The sequence below is a fragment of the Adelges cooleyi genome, unplaced genomic scaffold (genome assembly GCF_023614345.1).
Source record: "Adelges cooleyi isolate 19-005CV unplaced genomic scaffold, UGA_ACOO_1.1 ACOO_flye_CR_arks_rails_tigmint_CR_PRNA_23, whole genome shotgun sequence".
In the NCBI taxonomy this organism is placed as follows: domain Eukaryota; kingdom Metazoa; phylum Arthropoda; class Insecta; order Hemiptera; family Adelgidae; genus Adelges; species Adelges cooleyi.
The window spans coordinates 4,015,413-4,037,998 of record NW_026095893.1 but is presented as its reverse complement, the minus strand read 5'-3'; the positions used below and the strand labels follow the sequence as shown (position 1 = coordinate 4,037,998).

Below are 22,586 nucleotides of genomic sequence, written 5' to 3'. Positions count from 1 at the left end.
TTGTAACAAGATGTGTAACACGAAAGAAGTATAGATAATATTATGAATTTATTTTTGAGTAGATTTAGAATTAAAAAAAACACCGTTTATCAAACTTGAAAATATAATAATTTTATCTTAAGGTTAGCGGGTTTCCTTAAAAAAAAAAACGTGTGTCACTAAGTACAGCTGTTTTTTAATTAAGCTTTTTTACATGAAATAATAGAAAACCCTTTTAATAAATCAAAATGTCGCTAACGAATAGCACTAAAAAAGTGGCATACTTTCTTGATTTGATAGAAGATGTTTTTCCTCTAAAAGAATCTTGGAACAAGCGGAATGTTTAAAAACGTTAATACGAGCGTTATGATAACGTTATGGAAAAAATGTTAATGAATATAAGTTAAGTATGGTTGACAGACCTCATTTTTATTAAAAAATAGGTCTAAGAAAGAAAATAAAGGTTGCAGTTGTTGTATAAAAGCTTAAGAGGACACTTCTCGTCCATTTATTAAGGAGTAAAGAAGTAAACTATAGTTAATTGATTGTTATTTTTTTTTTTTTGTCATACTGTCATAGTCATTTCTATTGACAAAATTACATTTATTTTCCATCAAAATAGATTTGCGCTAGGTTACCAAAACCAGAGACTTGGAATTGTTGTAAAATCAGCAAATTTTCAATTACTCAATCCACTAGTTTTTAATAATTTATTAAAAAAATACTAACAAAACCTGAACTTAAATCATTCACAGGTAAAAAATATTCGACCTATAAAAAAATTGCCACGTTTAAGCACAAATAATATTCTCCTCTATTTTTGTAAGAATATGTTTTGTTGATTGTAGTACTACCACAGCCTCAACAGTATTGATTCGCGAAAACTCTGTTTACACTACCAATTACGGGTGGGAAGAGTCCTTTTAAAAGTATAGGTACAATTACTTGTAAATTTATAATTAATATTAAAAGCGTAGCTAGAAAAAGGTGTTGGAAAGCTCGGATCCTTCATAACTTATTCAGGCTACGAAAAATGTCAGAATCCAGACAAGTATAGGCCCACGGACGAAAATTTAAGGGGGCTTGAGGTATTTAACACCTTGTAACTTGTACTGTCACCTGTAACTTTAGAAGTTATTGCTAGTTATTATATATATCTATATTTTTGTGTTTTATTTTTTTAGCAAGAGATTTATTGAATATGACTAATTTCACAGTTTCAATTTTAACTTACAGTGTTTTGAATAAATCTATTCACTGTAAGTATACGCCGATGTGTAGGGTAAAGCTTTATTTTTACCTAAATAATCTTTGAGAGATTAAAGAATTTTGAAGGGTCTAAACTTTCAAAGTCTCCTCTAACTACGCATATGATAATACCATATTCAGTTATGGCTCGCACCTAGTACAACGGTGAACGAAATATAAACTGCTGCACATACATTTATATGTATAGGCTTTAATCATGCAAATTATTTAGTCGCTCCGACCGGTCGGGTTTATTGCTCGGTCCGATTACTGGCACATTATATCCTTTATGCGCGACAAATAATTTATGTAGAAACTCTAAACTTGAGAGATATATGTACATCTGCGGCCAAGTTGAAAGATGCACACTCATTTGGCCCGTTATTAATATCTTTAACGGCCGGCATTAACGATTAATAACCCCACCGGAATGAATGAAATAGAGCGGCGCATTGAATTAAGACAAAGAAGTTATTAAATATCGCCGATAATTAATTGCCAACACTAATTTAAGCCAAATGTTTATTATATTATTATATAGTAACGCAGAGGCAGTTTATATACCTATTTTGCATAGTATTTTAACTATACACACCACAGTCTATAGTTTATAAATAAAAATTATAAAAATATAATCGCAGTAAAATATAATATACACTTCGCTACAAAGCAAAATTACTAAACTGGCTATTTTTGTGAAAGCACCATCATATATAATTATCAAAATCATTATTTTATTACCAACAAAAACTAACTATTAATAAACACTATAGTTTCCACTAGTGAGCTAAACTGACAAAAAACCACAAAGTAAATTTAAATATATTAATATTTGTTTGATGTTTTGTTAAGATTTAGTATACAATATTTTAAATATGATATTCGGTTATTGTTTTGAAAATAATGTAGCTCTACAGTATAATTAATAAAATTATCATACTTACAATTCAAAGAACTAGGCACCCGTACTTTGGCCGCAAAACTCGTTGTGCGGGGGACAAGGTTTTTTGGGTTGTACTCGTAGAAGAATTACAAAATTTTTACTGTACACAGAAAAGAACTTACCTGTGTCGTAGCGTTTTTATTTTTTAGATAACTTAAACACAATCCAAGTTATTCATTTGTAAAGATTCTTTTTTTCATTTGTTTCTTAAAAGTTAATAATAAAATTAAAGTAATTAATATTAAATAATTATTTAAAAAAAAAAAACAAAAAATATGCAACACAGGTAAAGCTATATTCTATGTATTGTAAAAACTTGGTAGTTGTACTGTGAATATTGGTCTCGTATGTTTGTCCCTCGCAAATCAGTTTTGATATAATTTATCTTATAGAAATTACTGTAATAGTCTGCCAAAAAAAGGACAGTCAATAAAGAATTCTCATTACTATATTAATATACATACTATAGTTCAAGCTCTAAATTAAGATTTTGCGAAAAATTGCATATACTTTACTCCTTAATAAACAGAAGGTATCGCGTCTTCTTGAGAAATATTAATGACACTTCAGTAAATATTATTATTTTATTTTCTACCAAAATTGTATGATGTAAAGTATTATTTTAACAAAAATGTAAATAATTTTATCCATTAACCCGTCAGTGTTTCTAGATGTAAGTAAGCAAATGTAAGCAACTGATTGTAAATGAAATTCGGAATGCTTTAAGTACAAGTTAAGAGAAGTCTAATAACTATTTTAAAGAAGAGGGTTTTTTTGTTGTTGCATTATGGTAATTTTTCTCAGCGTTGTGTTATTAACCAGGACAGGCTTTTATACGGCTAATAGCACTTATGTCTTATTGTAATACAGAAACGAGGGACCCGGATTGGAGCGCATTGTCTACAAGCCTTTTCGAAGGTAAATGTGGCGTCCGTAACATTTTCCACTCTATTGACTTGAGGCCAGGAAAGTATAGCCTACAACCACTCGGTGTTGTCTGTAAGTTTATGACTGCATTAATATTATATCATAACGTCTTAACGGGTAAACGCTGGTGGCGTAAAATGAATGCAACCGACGAACTCGGTACTTACACGGTTGGCGTCGACGGTTTTCTATTCAATTTTGTCGGAGCAAAAATAATATTCGATCTAACAGTCTTGAAGGTATTATATAACTTATATATATATTATATGTGTAAGGATTTACCCACGAACGCTGTTGCCCTGTGTATAGTCGTACTTCGCACCCTCCTCTTGAATGTGCGCCTCCCCTGCTAATTATAAACGTTGATCCGATGACGTCCAGGAAGGGTCGACGAGTGCTTCCATATTGCTCGAGTGCGAGTACCTACCCTTGCTCTTTAAGGAAAATATATATTAATATAACATCATGACGTGCCGTAGACACGCGAAACAAAACATATTTTAAATGATTCTTAAATTTTTTAAATGTTTATCATTTTACAGTATTCTATAAAGCATGCGATGCTCGATGTGTGGAAGCAAAATTATAATATACCTATCGTTTTATTTATATTATTCATAAGTTATAAATATTAGTTTTAGCATTCACTACTCAGAGAAAACAGACTAAGCTGGTTTGGGTGCGATGAAAGAAGAAAGAAAAATTAAATAGTGACACAAGGTGGGGTGATCGTTAAATGGGGATTTATAAGAAGAGGTAGATCAAAGGAATATCACATACATGGCTATACATGGCTATATTATGTGATAAAATATACATGTAGATGTGTGGAGTGAATAATAGAAAGTAATTTATGGAGGTGTCGATTTTGGCAGGCCGACTTCATTTGAATAAAATGAAGTAAAGAAAACGAAAAATGTTTAAGTATTAGTTTGATCATTTCCGATCTATCCATGTTGTCATTAGTTAGCAGAAATTTCAAACGCATTACATGTTCCATTTGTAGAGGAATCGTCACTGTTCCACTGCCACGACTATACTGAGCTTTTTTCCTACCGGTATTTAAATGTTTGTAGTTGCAACCGTATTTTCCCGACTGAGTGGTGCCGTAATGATTCATGTGGTTTTCATCTCTTTACTGTTTATGGCTGTGGTGCTCTTTTTGGCATACTTTGCAATTTGCTCTTTCGTTTTTATATCTGCAAGCTTCATTTATTTCGACAACAGCTGTTTTTACTTGTTTCATATATATTATATATAGATATATGCGTTCACTGGCACGACTTGCACTCATCATACAGCGTGTTTATACTTCATACATACAAACAGAACCAGTGAACTCATTAGTTCCCTTCAAATCTTAGCATTCTATGTGATACGGATTAGCTTTTTAGTTGTAACAAATAAATAATGAGTTTGTTCAAAATATTCCAAAATTAATTTGACGTTACTACTTACTTAGATCATAAATTATAAAATCTCAAATTATTATTTTAGTTTGTGTAATATGGTGACCGTTTTTTAGATAGAGTACAACATCTTTAATTAAATAGTTGACGTACGATAAAAACAAACCTGACAAGTTTATTAAGACTTCAAATCACTTAGTCGTCTGCGTGTGGATTTCTTTTAATTAGATTACTATCTCTCGTTGGTAACGAATTTTAAAACAAAATTTGTCTTGTTATAACTGTTGTTATTACAGCTCGGCGTGTCTGTCGTGTTTTCTCATTTTTCATTTTTGCCGCGCACGCACATAATATTATTGTTATTATCTTTGGGATCTTCTGCGGAGTTAGAATCGGAAAGGGGGCGGTGGCCAAGGGTAGGTTTAAATATCTCGGGTTACAGACAAAAGGTGCAAAATCGAGGTCCTCAGAAATGGAATTTGTACACACATACACAAGGAACGCGATAATAATTAACATGAGTGTTTTGCTCAGCTATGGCCTAGACCGTGGCCGGAACAAGAAGAGAGGGTTGCCATCTCCGGGGCATAATTAACTGCGGTCGTCGAGCCACTAGTCGTATCTCCGGCACGCTAAGGTATACCCAGCGTACATATTATACATATATATATATATATATATATTTATAGATATGTATATAGGTATAATAATAATAATACTGGGTTCTCGGCAGCTTCCATTAGTCCCATCGCCGCAATCGCGACCTCCAGCTGGGTTGTTTATTGCCGGTGCGAACGTTTAAATACCAAATTAATTATAATTATTATTATATTAAAATATTATAATGACGTGTCATCCTATACCGCGGGCACCGGCCAGACAAACAATTATTCGTTGCTTGTGTAGGTGTATTATTCTCACGTTCTCTCGCTCAGTAAGGTAAACACGTATATTATTATTATTAAACTAGTATATATAGAACGATTTAGGGTGGATCTACCGCCGACGCCATAGTGTATAAATTATTTCTTAGCAACAAACACCGTGCTGAGAAGTCATACGCAAGCGGAGTTATTATTTAAATGACAATTATATATCTTAAAACTCGACCACTAAACATTTGAGTGCGTGTGACAGTATCCTGCACCATTGTTTTTGGGTTGACTGTGTGACCTTCTAGGCTGATCCGGACATAACGGGTTGGATGATTCTATCTCGACTGTTGATATTCTGAGATTTTTCTAAACATACACCTCCGAACAATTTCAATGTAACAATTCTTATGTTATTTATTTAAATTTGTCTTAAGCCGCTTTAAACAAAACAAAACAGCACAATAGGATCGGGACATAATGGGGACGGAGCGTATTGGGAGGTGACAAGTTTTAAGGATTTTCTCAATTAAGGGATGAACTTTTTAAATTTTTGGTCCAATAAATTATTAAGTTAATCATCTGCAAGAAAATGTGTTGACCCTGAACAAAATTGAGATATGTCTGGGAAAAGTGCTGGTTCAGTTAATATAAGCTGTTATATAGTTAAATAAATACATATTATTTAATTTGTTATTGTGTGAGGTATAATATGTATTATGTAAATGTAATACTTAATTGGATCTAAAAGGGTCAGTTTCAAATTGTCAAATGATCAATACTATTTTAATTTTCCAAAGGGTTTGAATGTGTGTGATTCAGCTTTATTTGTATAATTAATGAACGTAGAGATAGAATTTAATAAGAAAAGTGAATCATAATAAACATAACAAGCCAAACTGGCCAAAAATTAAAATTTGCCATTTTAAACCCAAGGTTACAGCTACCTAACCTAACCTTAGGTTTTGTGTCTAAAAAAGTCACTCAGCGACGCGTAATAATTGTATTAAGTTCGACGAGAAAGCCGAGGGAGACAAATACAGAAGCCCCTTTGTGTAATGTATTATATTTTTATACTGTATTGTCCCATTCGTCAGTCATAATATATTGTATAGGCGTAAAGAGTTTCATCGCGTATAATACATTATTATCGCGTTACACTGTTGGAAAAGGGGGCGGTAGGGGCTTCCCGGAAGTATGTTCTACTTCCTTGGTAAAGAAAAGAAATCCGTATGCAACCGCCCCTATCATCATTTGTCGTAGTAGGCGTTGTGCATGTACTTACGTATAGTTTAACAATATTATAAGAGCTCGATCTGCTTTTCTGTTGCCATTTCGTTCGCGAAAAATAATTGAGTGAGGGCTTACCTCACTTCTTAATTTTTACATTATGTGTAATCATATACCACAGACAAATGCTTGTCCTCGCGTGGACTCATTGCATTTTTATGTGAATCCAAAATCGCTTTTGAATATTTGTATTTTACATACGCTATAGAAAATGAAAATAAAATATTATGTACAGTGCTTGTTTGTTGGCGAAAAACGGCTACTAAATTTAGGATGCCTCCTAAGACAGTCATCGCTTTCACCAATTGAAGTTGTGTTCCAATATTTCAATGTATTCTCAAAATCAATCCGATTCAGCCTGAGTATTCTGAGAAGTCAGTTGACTAGGTAATGCAGAGTCTATATACAAAAAAAATCCAAAAGTCGTTTTAGCCGATTGTCCGGGTGTCGAAACAATAATGCAAGGGAACCGAAGCTGTATTTTTTCAATACACTGGGGAGTAGTGCGTAACACGCACCGGAGACCTTAATTTTGGGTAGAGTATATAGCAAGGGACCCAACCTGAATATACTTAACGTTTGATTTATAGTTTACCTCGACATTTTATTTGTTTAGTTTTGCCCAATCGTATTGTTCGTTTGTCTTACCTTACTTCAAAATACCGAATGCAATGTATTGTAAAAGCATGCGCATAATATTATCTTAGATAATACTATAATAATATTTCAACAAAAAAAAATGGTTTTATTTTAAAATTTGTTTTATTATTTCTAAGTACATACACTACTAAATCCATGTATTATTTTCCAAAAAATTATTGTTTTCACTTAATGCCAGTTTCGATTCTATAATCGACTCTATAGGTTTAACATAGAATTCGGTTTGTTTGGAATTTTTGTTGTCAAGTTATTTCTTTTAAGTGAATACAAATTCCCATGGGTGAATATTTTGATATCTTTGAAAAGGGGATAGATGGAAAGCTCGACTTTTTTACTATTAAATATGTCAATTTTAGAGTGGGAATGGAATTATAACTGAGTGAAAAGGTGGATTGACGAACGTCGGAAACCCCCGCTGATCTAGCATCAGTGGGAGCTTCCATATTTTTACATAATATCATATAATTCCCATCCAATTTTAAAATTGACATAATTTATTGTAAAAAAGTCGAGCTTTTCATCTATCCACAATTCAAAAATATCAAAATATCCACTCTTGGAAATTTGTATTTGCTTAAAAGAATAAACTTGACAACGAAAATTACAACTCGTTATTCTTCGATCTTAAGCGACCACTTTTTATTTGCGTAAACATTAAAAAAAAACGGGCGGACATGAAAAAAGTTGAAATTTTAAGTTTTTTTGGTGGGAACCTTGGCGTGGTATGCCCCATATATGTATAATATATATGTATGAAATATTTTTAAAACATATCCGCTGTTTGGATTAATTCATATGATTTATTTTTTAAACAATTGGCATTTGTCTGTAAATATACTAAGCATAATTGTTATTCAGTTAAAGAATAAAACATTTTTAATCGAATATGTTAACACTCCGCACAGAAGCGTTAACACATTATGTTAACACAATTTAAATAATATAAAAATGTATTTTTATAATAATTAGACGTCTATTGTTTGCTCATAAAGATAATTTATTTCTCTTACAAATGCTTTTTATGTCTACTGTTTTTAACATAAATTGTTCTGCTCATACCGAGGTAATTTTTAAAGCAGGATTTGCCCCACAATCTTCCTCAGGTCTTTTAAATATAAAATATGTTTTAAAAATCTCGGCGTTAGGGTTCATCATTATTCTACTAAGTCCCGAGCCCTATTTAAATTGTTTGTTAAATATCCGTAGCCAGATGATATTACATTTCATACATTTTATCATAAATATCCATCTCGAACAGGGTACATGCTCGTGGTCAGAAGATGCTCAATAAGTCTTACTAAGTTGCTTTATAATGTAATACGTATAATACTTGTATGTCGAATTCAAATACAACTAACTGTGTTATAAATAAAAAAATTCACATACTATGGATTACAAGTTACATCAGCATTTATAATAATTTTATTTGCATAAATAATAATTCTTCTTTCGTTTATTTTATATATATATATATATATATATATATATTTATTATATATTGTACTTGAACGAATTTTTAGATGAGAATGTTTTTTTGAATGCAATGTTCAATATATATATTTATTTCATAGTATATCTATAAACGTTTTTTCCCTGCAAAGTTTACTTTTATAACATTTTAATGGTAGTCTACAACTTAAAAATATTCTTGTATTTTTTATTATATTTTTATATGAGCTAAATCTTAAGTTTTTTTCAATAATACTGCAGTTGCTTTAGTATCAATTTAAGAAGGAGTTTCTACCATACTCCACAAAATCATAAATAAGAAAAAAACAGTACTTTTGTTAAAATAAAAACAATACTTCGCCTGAGCACAGTATGTTTAATAAAAATAAATAAATAATGACATCGAGTTAATTTTGTTTAAAATACTTAAAGTTTTTAGTCTGGTTCGATTAAAAAAATCCATGTCGGGGTTACAAAAAATTATTAAGACTTGTAAGTTGTATTTAACTTATTTTTCGCTATAACCGAATAAAACACTTTTAGATAATACGGTAGGGTTAAGGGTTGTATACTTGAATATAATATAAATTGAAAGCAACAAAAAACAAGAACATTAATTTAAAAAACTCTTAACAAGTGCACAGCTCTTCCTCGTGGTTTTAATACCTTCGTTGGCGTCGTCGACAATTTGCATTAACTTTCGACCAGACATTCCATTATTATTCGCAGTGGCGTCCCGTGTCAGCTCCTCTTTTAAAATAATTCAAACTGTACTTTTGTCTTTTGATTAGTTTTATAGAATTTACAAGCATATTGTGCAATGTACCTAGTGACTACAGTAAGCCAAGAGCATGCAATTGTATAGTATAATACCTATTGCAAAGTGCACAGATGTCATAAGTACATTTTTTTTTAATGTTACATACACTGCAAACTAAAAAGGCGGCATAATTGGAGATCGCCTAGATTGAAATATTGTCTAGCAACGACCCGGAAAACGTATAAATAAATACTTGTTTTTCTTCGTTATTGATTCTAAGTTTCATGTTTTTATTCTACCAATTGTTGAAACACAAAACGATATTATAATCCTCTAAAAGGCTTTTATGAATTTAAAATGCGGTATTTTTTCCTTTTTGTTATTGTGCTACTCGGCAATAAACACTAAAATAATTATGTTTTTCTATTACTTGCATTACCGTTAATCCGTACGATATCTTAAAGATGACACATTCAACATGTCTTTTTCTAATCAACAGGCATTTAGTAGAAGGCAAATTTTAACATATTTGGCTTCTTAAAACTGACTGGAATAGTAACAAATATTTAAATATAAGTTTATACTTTAATATGTAAACATATTATTCCACGAACAGGATTTTATATCGTTTCATAATGCATAGCTTAATTTTAAAATGTATTTAATTGACCTTTTTTTTAAGCCCAAAACTCCATAAAGTTATTAAAATATTATACTATTAATCATTATAATTAACATTTGTTGTAGTTAAAACAAAATATGCAAATTTTGGTTTTTGAACATTATGAACGAAGTCTTCTACAAATCACTCAAAACTATATCATCTTGTTCCCATGTTTTTTTGTTTAAATTTTTTATCGACACCTACAAATTGCACTTGTTAGTTTTTACTTCCTTGGTTTTTTTTTTTAGTTGAAAAATCCAATTTTTTTTTAAGCTTATTATTTTATAACATGCATTTATTTGAAGATTTTATGTAGTTTTTTTTCGATAGATTGCAAGGTAGACCCTCTTGAGCCAGTCTTACGTTACATCAAGATTTAGGATGTATGCTGTAAACAAATGTGGCAAGATGAAACCAAACAAACAACAACAAAACTCATTATTGTTTTTTTTTGTATCGCTCTTTTACCAGTAAGCCGCCCTGGGCAACGCTATCTCTTGCAGAGTGTCATTCAGTCTTATTAATTAATGTGGGTTTGCACTTCTGGCTGACACTTCAGCCGACGCGTCCTCCATAGGACTTGCTCTCAGAATTGGAAATCATTCAAAAATTGCTTTATTTGAATGTCGAGTGATTATTTTAATAAAATATTATTTGATTAAAAAAATAATTTATTGTTTAAAAAAAACGCTAGATAATTTATATAAACTATAAAAAAACATTTTTCGAATAAAAAAATTGTTTATTGCAAAATAAATTTAATTATTAGTTCATTGTTGCCACGTGTAAACTAATTGACAATTATTTTACATTATATATTGGAGTGTGCGTGCTTTAAGCCTGAAATAATGTAATTTTATCGCAATGGTGTCTGATGATAGATAATGCAATACAGGTATACGAGGTATAGAAATGTTTAATTATAGTATTACTGTGATACTTTTCTGACCAAAATCCTAGTAGCTAGAAATTTATATTTTCTAGCATTGACAAATTTTTGAGTGTTTTTGTAGTACTTAAAAAAATAATGAATCCAATATATTTTATAGTTATTATCTTATCAATCGTGTGTCTACAACTTGTTCTTTTTAATAATAATATAAATTTTAAAAAACTCACAATTGCTTTTATATGATCACACCAATTATTCATTTTAGCATTGATGCGGAGCTGAAAAGGTATTGTTTTTACTGTCATGTGTTTTTTTATGACTGAACTCAAGAACCCCAAGTTGCTATGTGTGTGAATCGATTGAATAATTGCTAATTCAGTCTTATTTCCAACACATTTATCTTTATATAATATCTATTTTAATAGAAACAAAATACAATTTAAAAAACCTTCGCCGCTCTGCATCGAATCTAAAATTACCATACAATTTTAATTTAATACTAATAACCATAATGGTTTTATTTTTTATTATCAACTGCCTACCTAATAAATCATGACTATTTAGTAATTAAGTATTTTTAAATTAGTAACTCATAAAAATAATGTTTTTACTTTTACAAAAGCGTTCTATTTTTTAACATACTAACTGTATACAGATTATTATACAATTTATACCTTAGGGCTTACACATAATACTGTATTAAGCTATACAATAATCATTGTAAGCGCGTATATTACTTACATTTTTTTAAAGATACATTTCTATATAAAAATGACACGTGCAAATAAGAACGTGTATTTTAATTGTTCAACAATTTTATTTACTATCGCATTTCAAAGATTCTGTCCCTGTAGATGTATACATCCGCCGCATAATCGAATACATTAAATGTCAATATTAGTACAAAGTTTATAATTATTTACACAGCGAACTCGCAATTATTAGTAATTGCAGTTAATGAACTGACAACTTGCAGTGGCTCTGCTGTGTAAAAGAGAGTTCAATAAGATTCTTGAGAACGCAGTTCCATAGTGAATAAGTAAATATTAAATCACTTCGCCCTTGATCTTAATAATTAGCGTACCAAGATAAACTTTTGAAATAATTCAATTAACGGTCCAAGCGAAGTTAAATGTTCTTAATATATTTATAAAACGGTATCGAAATTCAAACGAGCTGCATTAGAAAAGTACACGTTGATTAGCGATTAAAACACTTAAATAAATTAAGCATGTCTGGAATATCTAAGTACCTACCTATCCAATGTTATTTTATCTAATTTGATTCCAACTTTCATTTACAGAGCGCTGCAATTTTTAGTCGCGAAAAATGTTCATCAAATGCATAATATAGTATAACGTCGTGTTGCAACGAATACAGTGAAAATGTTTTTATAAGTAATACTGTAACACTATTAACTACAATAACTACCTATTAAGTTGGATTAAACTCAAATTATATTATGGGTCGTTTGCCACAACGGAATACTTGGATTTAATTTTGTTTTTTAGCAACTGTAAAATACAGTATTACCAAAACAACGTAGATTTTTTACGCGCTAATTTGTTTTATAGTTTAGCACAATTTTTAATAATTGAAGGTATAAAGCGATCAAAGCGTTTATAATAACGGCGAAACATGTCGTATAGTTATTATTAGATATCGTTATGTTTTTTGGCCGATTTTTGAAATGTATTATAATATGTAAAGGAATACCTATTGATTTTCCATTATACAATATCACGTTTTCAAGGCGTTCACTCAATTAAAATGTAATTTTTGCCATCAATATATATCCAATTACAAATCTCGAAATTGATTAATTTATAATTAGTTTTATTTTTGTTATACTGTATACATACTCAATTGCGTTTAAAATGTAATTAAATTACATCTAATGTTTTATGTACCTATAGCTATTATATTCCATAATAACATCATAACAAAGAAAATAATTTATTTGTAAATTATAAAAAAGGGTTTTTTAAAACATGTTTTTATTTAACAATTAAAATGTATGCTTTTAAATTAAATCTTAAATAATATAATATATATTCTTAGAAAACAGAAGCAAAAGACGTTTTGTTTAGTATAAACAATTATATTGATATGTTTTGATAAATATAAAATATTACATTAATTATATTCACTAGATTTGTTTACGATTACCCAACATGATTTTACAAGAACGATTGGTATGTGATGTTAAGAAAAAGCTTAATTAATGCTTACTGACGATTAATGTGATTAATATAAGGTGTGATTAACGTTTCAGTTTTTTTTAATTAAAGACAAATACCAAAACAAAATATTATTGTCAACAAATACATTTCTCGTCTTTGCATATGTGTACATTTTCCCTACAAATCTACAATTATTATTAGTAGATATTTTAATATATTAAAAGCATTTTTATTAAGGTATTGTGAAAATACATTATTAGTATAATAATATACGTGTTATACGTGTTTGATATTTTGAAAACAATGCTTGTATAATTGATAATTATTATTCTTTCAGATTTCTATAATATTTAAAACATTTTATTAATATTTCTCCAAGCAGCAAAGTACAAAACTATTTTATTAATATTAACTAATTGAAATTGCCTCTAGAAGTATTACTCGGTCTGTTGTTATGGTTTATTCACCATTATAAAGTTGTTGTAATTATAATTTTGAATTTGATTGAATTGTTGACATTTTGCGTTTGAGTAATTATTTGTGGTGCATCACATGAGAGTAAAAATGACCACATGAATACATTTTATATACTTGTATATTATTATTAAGTACCCTTTAGCATTTAGGTACTCGGTATTTATCCTTGGGACGAGCAACAATATTGTTATTGGTGACATTTTTATTTATTGGATTTGCAATATCAAATTTGCTTTATCATCTATCAAACGACTCGTGTATGAATTATATACGATAATGTCTTCATCGTCACCTACTCCCGCCGGGAATGAAACATGGTTTCTCATTTTACGACCGTTTCTCTCTTTCTGCCAGACCGACATTGACGAATCGCATGTCATTGGTGAAGTCGTCGTATGTATGCCGTATAATATACGTACAAACATAAAAGTGCGTTCGTCAACTCAATATAAATAAATTGCACACAATGTTTTCGTGTGTCGTTGACGGCGCTCCGCCATCATACCTATACTCGTTCCAAGAGTCACTTCGGTGACAATAATTTTCTCAGAATTAATTTTCTTTAATTTAAAAAAAAAAAAAGGCCATCATGTGTTGTACACAAACATGAGTGGTACAAGTACAATCCAATTTGTTTATGTATCCATGGTAACATTATATCTAATTATTTTTACTCTACGGATTCCTTGTCTCGGATATAATACTGTACTTAATGCTATATCTGCAGCTCTGGGACATCGTAAAATTCGACTTTTCCTATATGACAAACCGCAATGCACCAGAAAGACCAAAAGTTGTATTTTTTTAATAATGCCGAGTAATGCTTCTGGGAAAACTCGGATCGTTTTCTATTACAAAGTTCTTTCTTTTTTAAGTATAGAAGTTCAGCTGTTTTATCGTTCTATAGGTCCCTCCGTACAAAAACAATGCACATGAATTACCTTAATAATAAAAAAATAATTCAGTATAATTATTATTAAGTTTACTGTGTATAACAGTTACTCAATAACGAGATGACGTCACACCTTCTAGCATTAAAAGCGTTTCGTATAAGCAATTTTTGCCAACATTTGAAATTCAAATACTAACATACTTAATTTTCCAATTTCTTGAAGAGTAGCAACTTAAGAAATCACAAATTTTATCTAGTTAATTGGGTAAAAATTGAAAAAGCACTCATTCACCCTTGGTATCGGTAAAAATAATGTTTTTACGAGTTTTCAATTTTCCGAGGGGTGCAGCGTTATTGAAAATTGAATTTGAGGTGATTGTTGGATGGTGGCATGTTTAATAAATATTCTACTAAAATAGTGACTAGCACTGACCGTCTTTCGCTAAGACATAGTTAAAGGTTCAAGTTTTTTCGGGTTTCCCGGTTTTTGAGGTGAAGGAATTGACTTTTACAACTATTGACACACCAAAGTATCAATCGAATACAATTTCGGATATATAGAGGTGCTATTCAAGTAAATCGGTCCAGAGAAAAAAAGTTATTGAGATAAAAGACACAAAAAAAAACACACACATTCTTGTAAAACCAATAACAATACATTATCAATACATTATCAGCTTCGCATCGAAGCCATAAGGAGAACAAACATTTTGTCTATGAACTATATTTTAAACAATAGGAAACATTTTTAAGTACCTATTTATAAACAATTATATCAGTTTTGTACATTTACTCATCAGTTAACAATGTTAAAAAAACTCTTTATTATTAGACAGGTACTCATACACTACAGAGTAACAATAACCGCATTAAATTTTAATCATTTTATTTTTAATTTACAGTCTAAAATTGGAGAGTAATGGTGGGGCATGGTGTCCGAAGGGTGTGGTATCAAACGATGGTCGTCAGTATCTGGAGGTCAACTTGCAAGATGTACATGCTGTTACAGCAATCAAAAGCCAGGGCCGCTATAACAATGGGTCTGCCAAGGAATTTGTCGAGGAGATGATGATAGACTATTGGAGGCAGGGATTTAGTAAATGGGTCAGATGGAAAGGCAGAGACGGTAAACAGGTAAGTGATTATCACCTAGCTGTATTGCGTTTTTTATTTTAAAAAATTATACCTGTAAAAGCTCTATAATGTATATTGGTAAATAAAATAAGTAAGCCATAGGAACTACTTAGATTATTAAAATAATATAATAGGGATCCAGGTATACAAGTGAATATCAAAAAATAAATGTTCTGAACAAAATGTGTACATATTTAATAAATTGAACGTTCAATACATTAAATTTCCAAGTATCTAAAATGTCTATAACTCCTTTAACAATGTCGAAGAACAATAAGTATTATTTTTATAAAATCCAAAATTATTATCAACAAATTTAGGAATTTTTTATTTGAATAAATAATTATTTGAAAATAATGAATTTTAAAGCAACTTATTGTTATTTAACGCATCAAATTATTCTTTATTCAAAAAAACTTTTTTCTTTGCCGTTGCAAAATTAATGATAAATAATTTTAAATAATTTATTACATTTTATAATATTAAATTGCATTTTAATAAAACATTATTTATAAATTATGTATTTTACTTTTGAGTTGTTCAAGTAACCTGTTTATTTAAGTAAAAATGTACTCAAAATGTAATTTAAATACCTAATTATTTAATTTGAGTCAATATTTCCGTTTTGATTAGTATTAAAATTCGCCCAAAGAAAAACGTTTTCAATATTATTACATCGATAATAAACATAAAATATTATTTATTATTTGTTTTTTTAATTCATTTCAATTTTAAAAATATGTACTTTTTATTTTTATTTAATAAAAGACAGAAGACAGTAGGGTACAGTGAGATCGGGGCATAGTACATACCTACTGGAGACGGAGCATATTAAGGTCAGGGAGTTCACAGGTCTACAATAATTATTATAAACGAAAGTGATAAAATTACTTTCAAATAAACACTCGGATGTGACTCTATATAATGTAGAAATGTAAAAATCGATAATACTATTGTAAAAGCTTAAAATTTTATTTTGAGAGAGAATAGCGAATACCTATTAGACTATGTCTACAAAAGTTATTTTCTACACAAATTCCCCCTGAACTATGAATCCCTAAAATTTCAGATCCCTAGCAGCTCCTCAGACGGGTCAGACCTCAACTCATGAGCCTCTTTTTTTCTCGAATTCATTTTTTGCATTTGATGAATGAGGGAAATTTTAATTTTACATAATATATTAATCTGTTATTTACTGCATTACCTTAAGTTAAATCATTAGTATAAAATATAAATAGTATTATTAGTATTATACCATTACTCATTAGTATAATAAACAAAATGTAATAATATGCCATCATCATTATCATTATAGGTATTAATAATGAAATAATCTTATAAGTTATACTTACTTGTAAAATATATAATTTTACAAATATTTGTATTAAATGCTTCTTTAAATCAATATTATGTTATTTAAATAATAACAAAATAGTAATTATTGTCATAATATTTGTATTATATATTTAATCTTTTATAAAGTAGGTTTGCCGTTTGTCCGTTTGTATAGTATTCACGTTGAATGAAGTTATTTTATGTAAAAAAATATTATTTCAGCCAGTAGAAAAGAATAACTGAAAAAGGTTTGTTCTTTCTGTTTTAAACATGTGGCTTGTTGGTCTAGGGGTATGATTTTCGCTTAGGGTGCGAGAGGTCCCGGGTTCAAATCCCGGACAAGCCCAAATAATTTTTGCATTTTTTTTATAGTTATTAAGTATGTGTACGATATCCAATAGCTTACGGAATTACATTTTTCATTTTTTGACGTATTGTTTAAAATATTTTCATTGAAATTAAAATTAAAACACATTTCTTTTTAGTATTACCATTTATTAAACTTAGGTACATGCGTGTAAATACTAGTGATGGGAATCCGAAAATCCGGATTTTTTAAAAAAACGCATTTTAAGTCATTTGTACCTAAGATGTGTACCTAAGTAAAATTTGTTGATAAAAATTTAAAAAAAAAAACTCTTAACTTTGTCTATAAAATGCTTTCCGATTCCCATCACTAGTAAATGCTGCCGAATGCCACCTATTAATTGTTAATTTGTGTACAAAAAATAAACCTATCATATTTTTTAAACAACAATGTATCATACGAGTTTACTTATAGTACCTAAATAGTTCAACGGTTTAATTATTTGTGAGTAATCGATTTTTCTAAAAAAAAAAGATAATTAAACTGATACTTTTATGTAATACTAAAATTTCGAATAATTATCACCAATAATGCATAAATGTTCCCGATTTTTAATTATTTAAGAAAATATAAGACTTTTACTTTGGGGAATTTACCACAGGCAAGGTATTAAAATTTAAAGAACACTGTCAAATGCCAATAATAAAAATATTATAAAATAATATACTATATAGAATTATCAATAATCACTACCTACTAATTGTAAGGTCCAACATGATAATGAAACACATCAACAAACTTACTGAAATGCATATCATCTCAAAATGCATGAATAAATTACGAGTTTTAAATTATTAAATTAAATCGTATAGGAATGACAAGAATGTCCAGCAAAATTAGTTAGTAAAGAAAACAAATGATAATATTAGATCGACAAGTTTTTTTACAATAATCAAAAGAATTAATAAAAGGTAATATAACATAAAAACATCTTATTTTTCCGTTAAAACGAAAAAAACAAGTAAAAAATTGCAAAAATTATTTGGGCTTGTCCGGGATTTGAACCCGGGACCTCTCGCACCCTAAGCGAGAATCATACCCCTAGACCAACAAGCCACATGTCTGCCTGCGAGAAATTTGCTTCTTTTAAAACAAACATTCTTGAATATGATCACTTATAGTTGTGGTTAAAAAAAACTGAAAATTAAAAAGAAAAACATCAAACACTCAACAAATAATAAACATAATAAGTATAAATACTCTAACGTAAGCCAAATAATTATTTTCTACACATTCGCAATTGTTATACTATATTATAAGTTAACTTTAAAACTTAAAAATAATAAACTAATTTATAATCACTGCGGGTATTTATTTGTCGGTAATGTAAGAAATGTTATGAATTAATAGTTATAACACAAACCTATTACACAATAATAAAAAGTTTACTACTTAAAAAAAATATTTTTTACATAATATATAGCTTATTTTTAAAATGTCTTTTATTATTATTTTTTGTTGTTGGTAAATTATATTACACTGATATAATTATAGAACTTACTAAATATCAACAAGTTATATAATAGTTATTTTATACATTTTTTTATAATAGGTAAAGGTATATCATACATGACCTTATTATAGCCTACAGCTACATCGACTCGATTTATTTTGGCTTATTCATCCTAATTTTAATTTTAAACAAAATTAAGGCCAGCAAATTTGCGATGCTTTTAAACAATAATGCTATTAAACACAAATACAACGAGGTGTAAATTAAATGAGTTAGGTATTTTTATTATACACTAAACTGTATTGATAAGAATTACAGTTTTTTTTCTTCGTTGCTTGTAGACATAATAATAAAAACCCGTATGGCTGCAACTTGCAAGCGTTTAAGCAAAATTATTAATTAGTGCTGTAGAAAAATTCCTCATTGGATCAGCTGTTTAGCTAGGTACAATTTCCGAGGAAATATATACCTACCACCGGTAGTTTGTTTAAATTTCTCCGTTATATATTTTATTATTGTATTATCTGTGAGATAGAATTCGCTAAGGAATGTTCATAAAAACCAACTCTTCTTACTTTGCTCGTTTATTTGGATTTTCGGCCCGTGTCTCGTCTTATATTAAAACGAATAAACAAACTTGGCGAGAAACGCCACGTTTTACTCGGAGGCCGGTATGAACTGTTCATCGGATTCTTTGTGTTTATTTACTTTAGACTCAAATCCGTCACTACTCCGTCAAACTAAATTTGTTTTTAATTAAAAACGCAAATGAAAGACAAAAAACTGAATAGGCATGACAAAATTAAAAACATTTACAATCGCCTTTTTTTTTATAAAAAAATGTACAATAGTATATGTAAATATATTTTGTTGTATCGTAAATATGAAATATATTATAACTATTTATACCTGTATGTTAATACTTTAGTACAGACCCTTTAATTTTTATATTGAAAATGTTTTTTTCTTTTATTTGGTTGAAATTTTGCGGATCATAATAATAATGCATAGGTAGCATACCTACGTACACTAAACTATTAATAAATCACCTAGTAACCTATAAAAATCACAATTGATTTAACAAAACCTTATTCAATCAATATACGATATACATAATACAAAATATTTATTGATTTGCGAATTAAAAGATACAAATAAAAGCTAAACAAATTAGCTAGTCAAATACAATAAATAATTTGTTAACGAAAATTAATAATATTTAACGAAATAATATTGACATAAATTTTGCTGAAACTAAAATTGTCTACATTAACACTAATGCAGTGTACAATCAATCATAAATAATAAAATATCAATTCAAATAGCCGACGTCCCGCCAGTCGCCTAATCGTCTCTTCCATGGGATTCGTATAATACATCTGGCTCATAGACAAGCATAAAGGCGGCTTGGGCAGCGCGTGGCGTTGGCGCGCGTTTTTATCATGTCACGACGTTATCGTATCAAATAATAACGGTGACGGCGTGTGTTGTTTTTATTGCCGAGTTTGTACTTTCCTTAAATTAAACGTAAAATTATTATTATTATTATTAATTACACTGTTGTTCATTGTCATACGTGGTTTTTTATTCAATAGTGTTTCCCGGTGTGTCAAACGTTATCATATATATAATAATGAAAATTAAAAACGGCGAACGGCGTGTTTTGTTTTTTTTGGTGAATTTTTGTCTTTGTAGTTTGTTATATTATATACATATAATTATATATTAAACGTATAATAGTTATTATTAATTACATATTTGTCCGTAATTCGCTCACGGTTTTCGTTCAAGAGAAATCGACGTGTTTCCCGGTGTGCAAACATTACCTATTAATATGCGTCGTTGGATGTCGGTACGTTTTTTAGATTTAGAATATATATAATAATATATAGTATAGTAGTATATTACATTTCGCTTAAACCAAATTATCAAATTAATTAGATGTACAAAATTCTTATCTTTTTCAAACCGCTGTGTGTGGTGATAACGATACATTTCATATTTTTTGTTGAAAAATTTGTTGACTACTATTTATTTTCAACTAAATAACTTACTGACTTATTTTATATATATGTAAATTATTTGTTTTAGGCCAATACTATAGTGAAATCATAACCGACGCGTGTCCGTTTAGAAGATTGATTGCTACTTCTATCTACTCTGTCTTTAATTAATACAATAAGTAGTTATTATTGTTACCATTGGTTACAGACTGTTATCCTATGCCGTCACCGATTAATTTGCCTGCGGCCAACAGAAAACTTACACCGTAGAAGTTCATTTTTTGTTATTTATGAAGTATTTTTTAATAATTAGTGCCTATCTAATCTCTATACTCAACCCTAATTTAAATTGACAGTTTTTTTTTCATTATACAGTGTCTTAACCGACTTCTCTTAACGCTTTAGTTTCTTAACGTGCACACACATACGATACTGATGTACAAATAATTAAGACATTAATTATTTCAAATTTTTTTGTTAAAGCTGTACAATTATGATCACTACATAGAATAAAAATTATTTTAGTTTTTTTATATATTTTTTTTTAATGATATATTATTTCACGTTAAATTGGCATTATTTGAATATATTTTAATTATTTCATTTAGTAGGATGATTTACCTATATAAATATGTATGATCACTATCGAGTACTATCACTAACCGTTTGGGGTTTTTAAAATTGTTTTTTGACTTAATTTGTGGTTTTAATATTTTAACTTTGGAAAATTCATACATTGTAGGTAAGCTATGTGGAAATCAACAATTCAAGCTAAGAAAAATCTAATAATTGTCATTAAAGTTGAAAATATAGTTTGTATTCTTTGAAATTGACAAACATATAACTTTATTTTTTTAAATCATGTATCTGATTTCACTTTCCAGATAATTTTTTTTTTAGGAAGTATTATTGTAAATTATTTAGTAGAAAAACATTTATTTACCTATCTAAAAATAACATAATACATGGATTAATTAAAAAAAAGTTTATTGTTGTTAAAATAATAATATATATATATAATGAAAAATATTTTTTTAAATAATAATAATAGTATATTTGATGCACTGAATAAAAATTGTTCAGATCTAAAAACAATCGATTTTTAGTTTTATACACCTGGGGCTACTTTTGTGTGCTTAAAATTTATATACATTATTGACATAAAATATCTATGTGTTCATTCCGCTCTAATAAGAAATAACTGTATTACATGATCTAATTTATTTTAATCACATTATACATAGCAACATCTTATGCTATTGTAATCATTCCGGTTTTTACTCCCTGGCTTTATAATACTTATTTAACCAACGAATAAATGCATTTTTACACAGTCTTATTATAAAAAATTATAGGTATGTTTTTTAAAAGCATCAGCAAAAGTCCCTATATCATCTTAATAAATTCTTAAAACAGTTGTCTTTAGATTATTTTAGCGTTCAACATTTTGTGTTCTTAGACCGTTTTTGTGAGTAGTAATCAAAAATCAAAAAAATTGTCTGAACATTTATTTTTACTAACTATTTAATGTTAATTTTTTATATTATATGTATGTATATATATATATTTTTTTTTTTTGAGCTGCTATTGATATAGCTTGAACTAAATTAGATACTTATTAATATTGACTATTTTGTTTTTTTTTGTGG

General features: G+C 28.9%; 1 protein-coding gene and 2 non-coding genes across 4 annotated transcripts in view; 2 read left to right on the top strand and 1 right to left on the bottom strand.

Moving 5' to 3' along the window:
• The window catches only part of LOC126836248 (discoidin domain-containing receptor 2), a 162,359-nt gene that overhangs the window by 91,716 nt on the left and 48,057 nt on the right, over positions 1 to 22,586 (top strand). For both annotated transcript variants that reach the window (XM_050569489.1, XM_050569488.1), the window contains one exon: positions 15,548 to 15,779. In XM_050569489.1, the coding sequence (XP_050425446.1) occupies positions 15,548 to 15,779 (232 nt within the window). The remainder of the gene's footprint in view (positions 1 to 15,547; positions 15,780 to 22,586) is intronic.
• Positions 17,389 to 17,460, top strand: Trnap-agg (transfer RNA proline (anticodon AGG)). The gene has a single exon. It is a non-coding gene; the product is annotated as a tRNA-Pro (tRNA).
• Positions 18,466 to 18,537, bottom strand: Trnap-agg (transfer RNA proline (anticodon AGG)). The gene has a single exon. It is a non-coding gene; the product is annotated as a tRNA-Pro (tRNA).